The following is a 14575-nucleotide window of genomic DNA, read 5'->3' as shown; positions in this document are numbered from 1 at the left end:
GAGCACCTTCTAAGCAGCACAATTTGTTATAAAGCTTCTCAATGTTTGATTGTAGATGCAGATATAAAATGAATAGCAACATTAACATGATATGCAATATCTAGAAGTCACTGTGAGATAATTCAATTTTCCAACTAGTTGCCTGTACTTTTCCAGATCATCAAGAGGTTCGCTATTATCTTTTGTAAGATATACATGTGGCGTCATTTGTGTATTGCACGACTTAGCTGTCAATTTTTCAATTTCTGCAATTAGATCAAGTACATACTTCTTTTGAGACAAGAAAATTCCTTTCTTGCTTTTTGTTACTTCGGCTCCAAAGAAATATTTTAGCTGATTCAAGTTTTTAGTGTGAAACTTAGTATGCAAGAATGACTTGAGAGAAGATATTTCTGCACAATCATTTCCTATAATGACAATGTCATCTACATAAATAACAAAAAGTATAATACCAGCTATTAATTATTTATAAAAGATCGAATGATTATACTTACTCTTTTTTAATATAGAACTACTTCCCTAAACTTGCCAAATTACGTACGGGGAATCTGTTTTAAATTACACAAAGATTTCTTTGAATGACAGATATTCTCATACTCCCCTTGAGCAACAAATTCATGTGGTTGTTTCATATACACTTTTTCTGAGAGATCACTATGAAAAAATGCTTTCTTAATATCTAAGTTATGTAAGGGCTACTTTTGGGAGGCTGCAATAGAGATGAATAATTAAAGAGATGTAAGTTTGACCACTAGAGAGAATATATCAGAATAGTCCACTTCATAAGTTTGAGTATAGTCTTTCGTTACTAGTTTGACTTTAAGTCTTGCCACGGAACCATCTGGATTCACTTGGACTGAAAAGATCCATTTGCATTTCACAACTTTTTTACTTTTGACAAATTCGCCAAATCTTAGGTATGATTTTCACCGAAAGCATTTATCTAGTCAAACATCATTTTATACCAAAGAGAGTGATTCAAAGCCTCCATAATTCCCTTAAGTATGGAAATTGAATCTATAAAAGTAATTAAAAAAAATAAACGAATGGGACAGGTGACTATATGAAATAAAATTATCAATGGGATACGTAGATTTAGAAAGGGTGCATTAATGTTTACCGTTAAGAAAATTAATGAGAAGATCCAAGTCATGTGGGATAGGATCAGACGATGAGGAAGCTGGTACAGGACATGTATCATTAGTCTGTTGTCTTTTGTAATAAATATGAATAATTGGTGGTTGTACTTCGGTCAGAGGCACACCATCATCAACTTACTCAATTAGAGTTGGAGACACATCATCTGAAGAAACACCATTATCTGATTGCTCATTTGAGACACTTGATGTGAACTTATAAATGAGCTACTCATCGTCCTCCTCTTAATTTGTAGAATTAGATGATAAGGAGAAGAATGACGTGTTCTCTGAAAATACCAAATCAGTTGATACCACGTATTTATTGAGATCTAGAAAATAGCATTGATATTCCTTTTGAAGGTAAGAATATCCCAAAAATACATATTTCAAGACATTTGGGTCTAATTTAGTAATATTAGGCAACACATCTCGAATATAGCAGGTGTTACCAAATACTCTAGGTTGAATAAAAAACAATGACTTGTTTGGAAAAAAAAAACACTGTAAGTAGCATCTCCATTAAGTACTATAGATGACGGACGATTAATTAAAAAGTAGGTCGTGGAAATAGCATCAGCCTAGAACTGCTTAGGGACCTGTGTTTGGAATAAAAGAGCTCGAGCAGTCTCAAGTAAATGTTTAGTCTTTCTCTCAGTTATTCCATTTTGAGTGGGTGTATCAACACAAGAGGACTGATAGAGAATCTTTTGTTGAGTCATATAATTTTGCAATGAACAAGTGAACGGATTTTGTTAAATCGCGCCGGAAAACACTGAAAAATTTGTGGATCTAGCTTCGCGCAACCGATGGCAACTGCCTCAGATTCTTCCTCTCCGACCTTTTGATTCCGACACAGATAGCTTCATCTACACCCTCTCCAGACCGACCTCACGCAGATCTAGACCGATCTGTCGCGTACAAGGCTGGATTGTCTTCTCCCCGCCACGCCCCGACTTGGATCTGGACTGGCTGCTGCACACGCATATCAGGATTCCTGCTGCACGGTTTGTCTTCTCCGAGCCGTGTACACAAGCCATCTCCTTGGCTTCTCCCTCCCTTCTGATTCTGGCTGTCTCGTCTCACCAGATCGGCTCCAAGCCTCCTCGTTTCAGATGCCGCCGCAGCTGCTGCCTCTATTTCTCCTTCAGTGGTGGTTGGGACACAGATCAGATCTGATCTGGCCCAACTCTCAATCCATGGCTTTGAGACTATGTAAGAGAGCGGAAAAATATAGGAACATTGTCTGATAGTTTCATTCTAATAGGTTAGGGATATATATACATATAGTGGGATCTGTGTAAGGTAACTAACATAAATTAGCCTATTAATTGGCTGTATATAATTATGCTAATATATATGGAAAGTCAGCTACCAATAATTACAAGTAAATATCATGTAATCTTGTAACAAAACTCTAGGAAAATTTCTGTCCGGTTATTCTCTTTAATGCTAAAACTAATGGAAACACATGATTATTTAATAGAGTGAAATTTTATTGAGAGGAGGATGAAATCAACGTATCGGAAGAATTGTGCATTAACTTCATCCTTGAGTTAAACAGATCTAATTATTGCCATCGGTGTCTCCTTGCAATTGACCTTTTCTAATATATGTAAAAGTGCAACGGTAGTATTCATGTGTAAATTAAATTGTTAATAGTTTTGTAACAACCTAATTTTATCTATATACTGTATAAAAATTGTCTAAGTCTCTTCGCGTAATGAAAAAATCTTTAGTAACCTCAACATCTCTACTATTAGGAGAACGCGGCAGTTCTTGTTTTCAACTTCAATGAGCTTTTTCTCTCCATAGATGCTTTTGGATGTTTATGTTTCCTCATCTCTTCTTAGTCATAGATTTTAAAGCTATATCCTTTGTGCCAAGTGTAAAATAATGGGTATTAGTAGTCACGTTATACTGAACATGTCTATTAAAAAGCTAAGGTTGACCTAGACAAACATTTATGAACATTGTAGGAACAATGTTGCACAAGATTGAATCTCTGTAAATACCATGACGAATAGAGTCAAGACTTGGTTGAGTTACCAAAATACTTGTACTATTTGTCCAAGCTAATCTATATGGTTGCGGATATGATTGTGTCGAAAGACTGTCGTTCAACGATAGAGATTGAAACAAGATTCTGGAAACAATCTTTGTAAATGACAAGCTTCTCTCTATGCCACAAAGGTTTGGATTTGAAAATATTGTTGAATGCTTTCGACCTTTGCTTCACTTTTTCCTGTTTGATTGTGCTCAGGCTACAACTAAGAAAGAGTTGTCAGCTTTATTATCTCATAGCTATAGCTCATTATCTTCCTTAATATTCCACGTACTGAAAATTCTTTTATACTGCAGATGTTGAAGTTGATGGTTAATTAGAAAACTGAGTGCATGACAATTAATTGGGGAATTGTAACCAGTGTAGAAGGGCTCTAAAACTGGATAGGATGAACTGATTTGGTCAACCCAATCTTAGAAAGTCAAAACAGTGGCAATCTGACTACTTCACTTGCGGTTACGTTTGCATAGGAACTATGCACCAATTTTTGTTCATTGAGCAGCATCAGTGTCCCAACACTAGGTTCAGCTTGAGAGAGTGGTACCAGATCTGGTAGTGGTAGGAAACACTATCAACAAGAAAATTTGGGAATGAGAAGGCAGGATAGGGAAAAAGTGCAATCGTGAGTGGCTTGTTTTCCGTGGAATTTCACCCTGGGCTTTTGGGGATGAGAGAGAGTCTTTGGTTCTGATTGCCTTGGCAGTTGATTTATGGGCTTCAGTGATTGGTTATTTCTGTTTTTCTTCCCGGTCAGTCGAGTTTGGGTATTTGGGTGTGGGGTTTTAAGTTTTTGGAGTAGGATTCTTTAGCTATTATACAAACTGATCTAGCATGAATTAGGATTAAATTAGCTATTTAGGAATTTGGAGACAAAGATTTAGGTATCACATCTAGAGTTTCTTATATATCTACATCGAATAAGTCTTAATATAGAGTTTGATGGCACATAGAATCAGAAAATTAAGAAATGCATAAAAAATTTTACTGAATAACTAGAAGTGAATTTACCAAAATTTGTACATAATAGTTCTTCGGTAGAATTAGATCACTAACACTAATAGGATGAGGAACTAATACTACTAATGTAAATAGTAAAAATAAATATTGAAAACAAAAAATTATAAAGTTACTAGAACTATGATAATAGACTCCTAAATAGCATACTAGTTTTGTATTTAATAAAATTATAATTTTTAATCTTTAGGCCGTCTTTAAACTTAAGGCTAATTTGAACAATCTATTTCCTCTTTATACGAGTATCTGGCTCATTAGTTATTAGTATAAATCTGATTGATATTGAATTATTTGAAAAGTGGCAATATCTAAAGATTTGTAGGTGATGAATTTTCGCGATGAGATAACTTCTCTTGTTTCTCTGTTGGTTTTAGTTCCAAACGTTGCGATCAATAGTGCAATCAAATCCACAAATTTTACAGGTCAGTGAATCTCTTTTTCTCTTTAAACTGAATTTATCTTGGTAGCTTCTTGAGAAGAGTTGAAAATGCTGTTTTTGTTACAGCCCATGCTTCAGGAGCTTGGAAAGCAAAACCCCCAGCTTTTGAGACTGATTCAGGAGCACCAGGCAGAATTCCTTCAGTTAATAAATGAGCCTATTGAAGGTTCTGAAGGGTGAGAATAATTACTTGTTAGGTAAATTCTAGGAGAATGTTTCTTGTAAAAAAAATTATGGGAAAAAGTTGTGGCAACATCTGGATGAGCAAAGGATAAGTTGAACATTCATTACAATCAACATGTTGTCATTGATAGTTAAAAAAAGATTTATCCTGATCTCTGTAGTGTTGATCAATAATAACACCACTGACCACAATGAACATGTAAAATTCTGCTTTAATAAGAAAAGGAAAGGGGAAAATACATAAACAAAAGATATCTATTAGCAATGTTTTTTTTTTGGGAGGGGGTCAAACTTCAAAATCAGGAGGTTACCATATTGAAACTAAGCTGGATGTAAACAAATGCCACCTTAGATGGGTTGTTTTTTTTACTGGATAGCTGCTTGACTGTACAGGAGAATAATCTAGATCGAAAACCTTGTTGGATAATGAAATGATCGTGCTGAGAATTTTGGCTCCTAATCTTGGATTAGGAAAGAGAGAATCTCATTATGGAGATTGGTCCACTTCTGTTATGTTTCTTTTATGCAGATCTAAAATAATTATCGTGAGAATAAATGTTTGCAGGGATATATTTGATCAAGCTGAGCAAGACATGCCTCATGCTATCAACGTCACCCCTGCCGAACAAGAGGCAATTGAAAGGGTATGTACTCTTTTTCCTACATGGAAGTGAGAAGGATGCATGTATTGTTGAGAATGACGCATGTATTAGTTTGATGTTTTAAATTTCTTGTGTGTTCATCAACAGCTAGAGGCAATGGGATTCGATAGGGCACTCGTCATTGAAGCCTTTTTGGCTTGTGATCGCAATGAGGAATTGGCAGCTAACTACCTGTTGGAAAATGCTGGAGATTTTGAGGATTGAGCTGTGAAGCTAACCAATTGAGTTTTATAGTTTTGTTTTGTCTCTCTTAATCTTATTATAATTTGGATTCATTGGCCTTTGTTAATGTTTTTACTTGGGTAGCGATTGAATCAAATTATATACATGCATAAAGCAAAGATGAACACAACTAATTAAGGTGCTTTTTTCCTCCCCCTAAAGCTAGTGCACATTTCATTTGTGGGTAGATCGCACAAGAATATGAGTGGATTGATTTTAAAGTCTGTTTTACAAAGCCAGTGCTTGGAGTTGGTAAAAATGCTTTCAAAATGACTTTTAATAGAAGTGGTTTTAAAGTGAAATATTATTTTTTACTTGTAAAAAATGTCTTTAATATAAAATATTTTATTAAGTTATTATGTTACAAAATTAATGATAAACGAGGATTAAGAATTATGCTATAAGATTTAATTGTTATAATTATTTGTTTGATATTACTTTTTTAGAAATTATTTTAATAATTTAAGTTATTTTAAAATATTCATTTAATTAAATATTTTATTTAATATAAATATCAATTTTAAATTACTATTATTTAATTTAAAAATGGATATTAGATTAGATTATTAAATTAGTTTCTAAAAATTGATTTTTTTTTATAATTTTGTATGGAACTTTTTTTTCAGTATGATTATTTTTTATTTTTTTAAAACTGTATTATAGTTTGATATTTTAATATTATCTGATTATTTTAAGCTTCTTTCTTAAAACAAATTATCTAATGTTTAAACTGAATTAATTTTAATTAATAAATAAAATAATAATAATAATAGTTTTAAACATGTTTTTTTTATTTTTTAATGTATAGTAATCTACTAATTTAATTAATTAATTTTAATTTTTTTTGAGAGAATTTTTAAAGTCTACAAATAATTTAATTCTCAAAATTTTAAATTCTTCGATTAATAACCAGAAGGAAAGTGGACAAAGGGAGACGGAGAAGGGAGAGAGTTGCCAGCAATGGAATCAACATGATGCTGCATCAGTCAGGACAACAACCCTGTTTCCCTCTTCATCCATGTCTCTGATACTCTTGGGGTCACCAGTTCTCGTCCTCCTCCTATCTATATTTTCTGAGCTACATCACCATTGCTACTGACTCCCTCTTTGTCCTTTCATTGACTTGTTAACGAACTTGCCAGCGCATAATGAAGTCGTGAAGAAGAAAAGAAGAACGTAAAATAGGAAAAGGAAAAGTTGGATTCATTCGTCTTTTTTCACTTGTGAATATCCAATAGAGTAAGGTAAGACTTCTTATCCTCTGCTGAATCTTCTTTTATTATTATTATTATTATTGTCATTATCAAATAGAAAAAATAGTGAGCAAGGAACTATAATCGTCTAGATAAACTCATCACTCTAATTGAATCTACAATCGTAGAAGAAATGCATAAACAAAGACTAGGAAAAAAAAACAAGAAAAGAAAAATCGCAACAGATTTACTGATAAGTTGATCCCTGCTTCTTAGCTCAATAGGATTTCTGAAAACTCCTACTTCTTAAAGAACTTGGAGAAGCTAATTTAGTAAAAATGCTAAAAAAAATAAAAACCTAAGCTTTTAAGAATTCTCTCATACTGATTGTAATTGGTATGTTTACAATCTATGAGCAAATGCCTATTTATAGTTTTTTTCGAGCAATCTAGATAAATACAAACTATTGGGATAATTTAATAAAATAACGTTCTAAATAAAATTCTATCTAAATTTAGGATAATTACATAATAAAATAATTATCCTATCTCAAAAATATTAATTAAATAATCTTAAGGGATTGACTTATAATAAAATAATAATTAAAATACATTAATACTTATCCCATGTGACTTCCATGAAAAATATATTTAGAAATTAATTTAGACATGTGGGATTTTAAGTTAATAACATGGGTAATTTAAAAAATGGGTCCCAAAGCTCATTTTTTAAACTTTAAAAAAATATTAATTAATTTAAAAGAATTAGGGAGGGCCGGTTTTAGGGTAACCCAATTAGGTTGGGTCAATCGGCCCACTTGGGTAGCGTGGGAAAGGCCCGTAGGAATCGTGGGCTTGGTTGGGCTGGCCTCGGGCCCGTCCGCACATTGCGCACGCGTTCAGCCTTCTGGGCTTGCGCACGCGTTCGGCCTTCTGGGCTTGCGCGCGCGGTCGGTTCTGTGTGGGCCTAGAAGGTCACGTGTATGGTGCTCCCGACACTCATGTGCGCGGCACATGTGGGCACATGTGTGTGTTCATGGGTTGTGTAGGTTGGCTTGCCTGTTCGGCGCATACGCAAGCATCCTTGCTCGCATGTGGGCCTCCAGGTCTATGCGTCAAGAAAGTTGCCTGTCTCTGATTTTCCTGCGAAGTATAAAGTTACCTTCGACTTCCTCACCATGGGAGCTTAGAACATCGATGAATGTGTGGGCCAAGTATCCTATCCTATATATGCAATGCGACACATGTTTACCCTACGGGTACCCATATGCAGACTACATTCAGACTTCTTTCTTAGGCCGGGATTTTCAGGCCAAGCCGTTTCTTAACAGTAAAGTCCGTTTTTCTTTGGGTTTTTAACACCTTCTAGTGTCATTTCTTCCTAGGTCGGGAACTCTGTTTGGTGGATTCGGCCTCACTGTTTGATACTTAGTGAAGAATAGAGTAGCATAGGGTATTGTTACCTCGTAATTGCTTTCTTTCGTTTCCTGGAAGCTCATTAATACCAGTCCGCTTCTTACACTCCTCTAGTTTAGGTTTATCTTTAGTGGGTATCACATCAATAGTCATAAGGCACATTATCATATATCATACCTCACATCTAGAACTTGGTGGGGGTTCAACAATATATTCAGCTAAAGGCCCATTATAGCTGGATTTGATCATCAGAATATTCTTTAAAGCTGGAGCTCCTTAGAATAAGCATCTTTGTAACGGCCCCGGAATTTAAATGAAGATGTATGCATTAAAAATCTTAAATGCGGAAGCGTAATAAAATTTTTGATTAATATCCCTTACACAATAACCAAAAAACGTACTCAAAATATGAAAGAATAAGCTAATTAAAAGAGATACTCAAAATAAAAACTATAAATAGAGCTATAAGGTCCTTAGGCATCTAACTCACCGTCTTCCTGCGGAACGGGCTCGAGAACCACGTCTTCCTGATCTGAAATGGTTAAGTAAGGAATGAGCTACACTAGCCCAGTAAAGACATCACACTATCTCACTACCAGAGGAGTAAAGGTTGGTAGAAAACAAAAACAACCAATGGAGCATAATTTATAACAAACTCATTTATTAACATAAAAACCTTTACTGTCCACTTACCTCTGTGAGATTCATGAAAATAACCTATGAAAATAATAACATGATAATCATTATAAAATCATATATACTTTGTAACAGAACACATGTCCTACTTTTGTACTTCAATAATCAGACAATAAATTTTCTCTTTTACCAGCCTACTAGTATCCATGGGAATCCATAGGGGGTTCCCGCTACACGTGAACTATTAACATTAATAACCTAATTCCAGGGCCGTCCCCATACCCCGTCCGGTGTGGGCGCCAAGACCATAAACCACGATACCCCGTCCGATATGAGGGTGAAACGGTCGTCCCCATACCCCGTTCGGTATGAAAGACCACGTTCCCGATAGGGTTCCCTACAGACTCGGTCCATCCACCATCTCTCAGGATATCTAGTCAAACTGTCCACATTATCCACTCATCAATTCACATAACCTTTTTGCCCTTTTTCTTTGGTCTTAATCATCCAATCATACACAAACATGTAAACCAGTAATTGACACCAAATAAGACAACATAGTATCGGGTTCACCATAATACAAACCATAATAAAAGAAACCATGATTCATGCATACGAGACCATAAAATAATTACATCAAATATCATACTGCATTTAATACCGAAAAATATATTAAACAATAACTGACCAACAATGTATCAGATTCGGGCTCCATTGGCAACCTCAATCAATTATACATCTATAAAGTCACAGAATATCGTTTAATTATTTATTAAGCTTTAATACCATGATAGAAAATAGAGTGAGGGGTCCTTACTTGTTTCGGGGTCTAAAATCGGCTCTACAGTGCGCCTACGGGCTGTCCTTAATTTCTCTGAATTTTTTTCTGGAAAACTGAAACGCACTATCGGTACCTGCACGTGTCCCAAAAAATCATAAATCAGACCTAGGGCCCCTTTCGACCAATATCGAAATTCCAGCACGGCAGCTCCGCCGTGCTCCGGTGACAGCGCCGCCGCCTGCGGTGGCGATTCGCATCAGGTTGGCCGTTTTTGACCAAACTTGCATTGGTCCCTGCGATAAAACAACCCTAGGGCGCTCGGTGGGCCAAAAAATCACGAAAAACTGAGACTTACCGACGGCAGTGCTCTCGAGTGCGGCAGCTTCTCTGGCGTGAGTCACGTTTTGATGTTTTGCTCTAGTCAACATGTAGAGAAAAGAACGGTGATCACAGTGGTATAAAAATTGCATCGAACGGAGACCGAGAAGGGCCTCATCGGAGGCAAAAACAGAGAGAAGCCGCGGTGGTGCCGCTGGACTTCGGCGGGGTTTTTCGGTCGATTGGCCGGTGGTTTGGCTCTGATTTGGCCATAGGCGGATTCAGCATCGAAAAACGAGACAGGGGGAGAAAATTTACCTCGATTGGCGGTCAGAAAATTCTCCGGTGCGGCGGCGGGTGGCGACGGCCGGCTCCTCCGGCGTCTGGTTCTTCTTCTCCGGCGAGGCACTAGCGGCTAGGGTTTTGTGGTCAAGTGTGGATGGGGTTATTTATACCATTTGCCTTTTAATCTCAACCGTCCATCAAGATTAAATCTTGACCGTCCGATCGCGATTTATTTAGGATTAAATCTGGGCCGTCCGTGCCTGATTGAATTTGGGCCGTCCGTGCGCACATTTGATCTGGGCCGTCCGTGCGCGCGGGAATGGATCTGGGTTGTCCGATCGCGCGCACGCGAATCGCCCACGTGGCCTGTCCCGTGTCAGCGTTTTCTTGCCACGCGGCGTTTCCTGGTTGGCCGGGGCTGCTGACCGGGCTGCTGATATGGCTGCTGACGTGGTACAACTTTTTCAAATTGCGTTTTGACCATCGATTTTCGATTTTCTTTTCAAAAACACCCCCATAATCCAAATTTTCACCCCTTTTTTCCAAAATCAATTTCAATTAAATCCAAATAATAATTTTACCAATTTTATTATTATTATTATTTTTATTTTCATTAAATTAAATTAAAATAAAAAAAATTCAAATACAAAAATAAAAATAAAAATAATACAAAAAATAATAATTTGGGTGTTACAACTCTCCCCCCCTTAAGGAAATTTGGTCCCCCAAATTTGTCTCTCACTCTTGGTCGAACAAATGGGGATACTGAGCTCTAAAATCTGATTCTAGCTCCCAGGTAGCATCTCTGGGCGTGTGGTTCTGCCACACGATCTTTACAAATGATATTTTTCGGTTGCGGAGCATCCTGCTCTTTCGGTCCGTGATACCGACTGGTACTTCTTCATAAGACAAGTCCTCTTGGAGTGGAAGCGGTTCATGAGCCAAGACATGAGAGGGGTCTGGGTTGTAGTTACGTAGCATGGATACGTGGAACACATTGTGGACTCTGGAGAGTTCTGGAGGCAGTGCTAGTCTGTAGGCAGCAGTACCAATCCTGTCTAAGATTTCGAAAGGTCCAATAAATCAGGAGTTTAATTTTCCCCTCCTGCCAAACCTACTAATTCCCTTGAAAGGAGTGACCTTAAGAAACACCCGGTTGCCTTTCTCAAACGCTAGGTCTCTCCTCCGAGTATCTGCATAACTCTTCTACCTACTCTGAGCTGTCTGAATATTCTTTCTGATTTTAACTATTTTGGACGTGATCTCCTCTACCAACTTCGGACCGAACAATCTTCTATCACCCACTTCCTCCCAACAAATCAGTGATCTGCACGGACGCCCATATAACGCCTCATATAGAGCCATGCCGATACTTGCTTGGTAGCTGTTGTTGTAGGCAAACTCTATCAGGGGTAGATAGTCGTCCCAATGGCCCCCAAAGTCAAGGACACAAGCTTGAAGTATATCATCGAGTGTACAAATTGTCCTTTCTAATTGTCCATCAGTTTGGGGATGGAAGACAGTACTAAGGGACAGTTTTATTCCCATAGCTTGCTGAAAACTACTCCAAAACCAAGAAGTGAACCTGGGATCCCTGTCGGATACTACTATCACTAGAACTCCATGCAATCTGACTATCTCTCGGATATACATCCTTGCCAACTTGTCCAAGGAATCGGTCATCCTGATGGCTAGGAAGTGGGAAGACTTGGTAAGTCGGTTAACAATTACCCATATGGCATCATATCCTGAACGTGCCTTGGGTAGCCCCGATACGAAGTCCATGGTGATATGTTCCCACTTCCACTCCGGGATCGGTAAAGGCTGAAGTAACCCACCTGGGTGCTGATGCTCTGCCTTGACCTGCTGACATACCAAGCATTTAGATACAAAGTCGGCTATGTCTCTCTTCATCCCATTCTACCAAAACCGAGGTCGCATGCTTTGGTACATTTTGGTGCTTTCTGGATGCATGGGAAACTTCGAGCTATGGGACTCCGTCATTAACATTAACATTAATAACCTGATTTCAGGGTCGTCCCCATACCCCGTCCGGTATGGGTGCCAAGACCATAAACCTCGATACTCCGTCCGGTATGGGCACCAAAACACATAAGGTCACCATACTCCGTCTGGTATGAGAGACCACGTTCCCGGTAAGGTTCCCTACGGACCCGGTCCATCCACCATCTCCCAGGATATCTAGTCAGACTGTCCACATTATCAACTCATCAATGCACATAACTTTTTTTTCCTTTTTCCTTGGTCTCAATCATCTAATTATACACAAACATGTAAACCAGTAATTGACACCAAATAAGACAACACAGTATCGGGTTCACCATAATACAAACCATAATAAAAGAAACCATGATTCATGCATACGAGACCATAAAATAATTACATCAAATATCATACTGCATTTAATACCGAAAAATAGATCAAACAACAACTGACCAACAATGTATCAGATTCGGACTCCATTGGCAACCTCAATCAATTATACATCTAGAAAGCCACAGAATATCGTTTAATTATTTATTAAGCTTTAATACCGTGATAGGAAATAGGGTGAGGGGTCTTTACTTGTTTCAGGGTCTGAAATCGGCTCTACAGTGCGCCTACGGGTTATCCCTAATTTTCCTGAATTTTTTTCTGGAAAACTGAAACGCACTACCGGTACCTGCACATGTCCCAAAAAATCCCAAATCAGACCTAGGGCCCCTTTCGGCCAATATCAGAATTTCGGCACGGCAGCGGCGATCCGCCTTCGGTTGGCCGTTTTCAACCGTTTTTGGCCGAATTCGGCCAAACTTGCATTGGTCCCTGCGATAAAACAACCCTAGGGCCCTCGGTGGGCCAAAAAATTATGAAAAACCGAGACTTACCGGCGGTGGTGCTCTCGGGTGCGGCAGCTTCTCCGGCGTGAGTCGCGTTTTGATGTTTTGCTCCGGTCAACCTGTAGAGAAAAGAACGGTGATCACAGTGGTATAAAAATTGCATCGAACGGAGACCAGGAAGGGCCTCATCGGAGGCAAAAATAGAGGGAAGCCGTGGCGGCGGCGCCGGACTTCGGCGGGGTTTTCTGGCCGGTGGTTTGTCTTCGGTTTGGCCATAAGCGGATTCAGTATCGAAAAACGAGCCAGGGGGATAAAATTTACCTCGATTGGGGGTCAAAAAATTCTCTAGTGCGGCGGCGGGTGGCGACGGCTGGCTCCTCTGGCATCTGGTTCTTCTTCTTCGATGAGGCACTGGCGGCTAGGGTTTTGTGGTCAGGTGTGGGTGGGGTTATTTATACCCTTTGCCTTTTAATCTTAACCGTCCATCAAGATTAAATCTGAACTGTCCGATCGCGATTTATTTGGGATTAAATCTGGGCCATCCATCGCGATGCGATCCGGACCATCCGTGCCTGATTGAATCTGGGCCGTCTGTACGCGTGAAATCTGGGCCGTCCGTGCGCACATTTGATCTGGGCCGTTCGTGCGCGCGGGAACGAATCTAGGCCGTCCGATCGCGCGCACGCGGATCGCCCACGTGGCCCGTCCCGTGTCAGCGTTTGCTTGCCACGCGGCGTGTCCTGGTTGGCCGGGGCTGCTGACGTGGCTGTTGACGTGGCACAACTTTTCTAAATTGCGTTTTGGCCCCCAGTTTTCGATTTTCTTTTCAAAAACACCCCCATAATACAAATTTTCACCCCTTTTTCCCAAAATCAATTTTAATTAAATACAAATAATAATTTTACCTAATTTTATCATTATTATTATTTTTATTTTTATTAAATTAAATTAAATTAAATTAAAATAAAAAAAATTCAAATACAAAAATAAAAATAAAAATAATACAAAAAAAAATAATTTGGGTGTTACACTCTTTGCCATTTTTGATGGTAAGATAAAAGAACAATCTCATATGTATCTCAAATTATTATTATAACACATATATCATAAATTATTATCAAAATAAATTACCAAATAAACATATAAATCTATTTCGACAAATATCCAATTTCATTAAATTAATTAACTAAAAAGAGCACTTAAAAATATAGATAAAAATACCAAAGAATCTCTTACCGTAATTGTGTCGATTAGTCTTTTGGAAAGGGAAGGAACTTCTAGCATTCCTTAGTCAAGCTCCTTAAACTCTTACTTTTTCTCATTTTTTCTTACTTCTTTCTCTCTCTAAAAAGTGAAAATGGAAGAAGAAAAGAAGTGTGGGAAATG

At 38.0% G+C, this 14575-nt stretch overlaps 1 protein-coding gene and 1 long non-coding RNA gene across 3 annotated transcripts in view; one reads left to right on the top strand and one right to left on the bottom strand.

The window, feature by feature from the left end:
• Positions 1–5882, top strand: part of LOC110813179 (ubiquitin receptor RAD23b) — a 22235-nt gene extending 16353 nt beyond the window's left edge. Inside the window, exons 9-12 of the mRNA XM_088220319.1 lie at positions 4590–4637; positions 4721–4830; positions 5403–5481; positions 5587–5882. Of these exons, the coding sequence (XP_088076445.1) occupies positions 4590–4637; positions 4721–4830; positions 5403–5481; positions 5587–5703 (354 nt within the window). The 3' untranslated portion in view covers positions 5704–5882. The remainder of the gene's footprint in view (positions 1–4589; positions 4638–4720; positions 4831–5402; positions 5482–5586) is intronic.
• LOC148253805 (uncharacterized) overlaps positions 1–14575 on the bottom strand; it is a 17398-nt gene extending 2823 nt beyond the window's left edge. For both annotated transcript variants that reach the window (XR_015819247.1, XR_015819248.1), the window contains exons 1-2: positions 14426–14575; positions 8820–8861 (exon numbers count right to left, since the gene is read on the bottom strand). This is a non-coding gene — a long non-coding RNA (uncharacterized LOC148253805). The remainder of the gene's footprint in view (positions 1–8819; positions 8862–14425) is intronic.

Source organism: Carica papaya, chromosome 5, assembly GCF_054855325.1.
Source record: "Carica papaya isolate Zhongbai chromosome 5, ASM5485532v1, whole genome shotgun sequence".
Classification (NCBI taxonomy): domain Eukaryota; kingdom Viridiplantae; phylum Streptophyta; class Magnoliopsida; order Brassicales; family Caricaceae; genus Carica; species Carica papaya.
The sequence above is the reverse complement of the archived record's forward strand: the minus strand, read 5'-3'. Positions and strand labels throughout refer to the sequence as shown.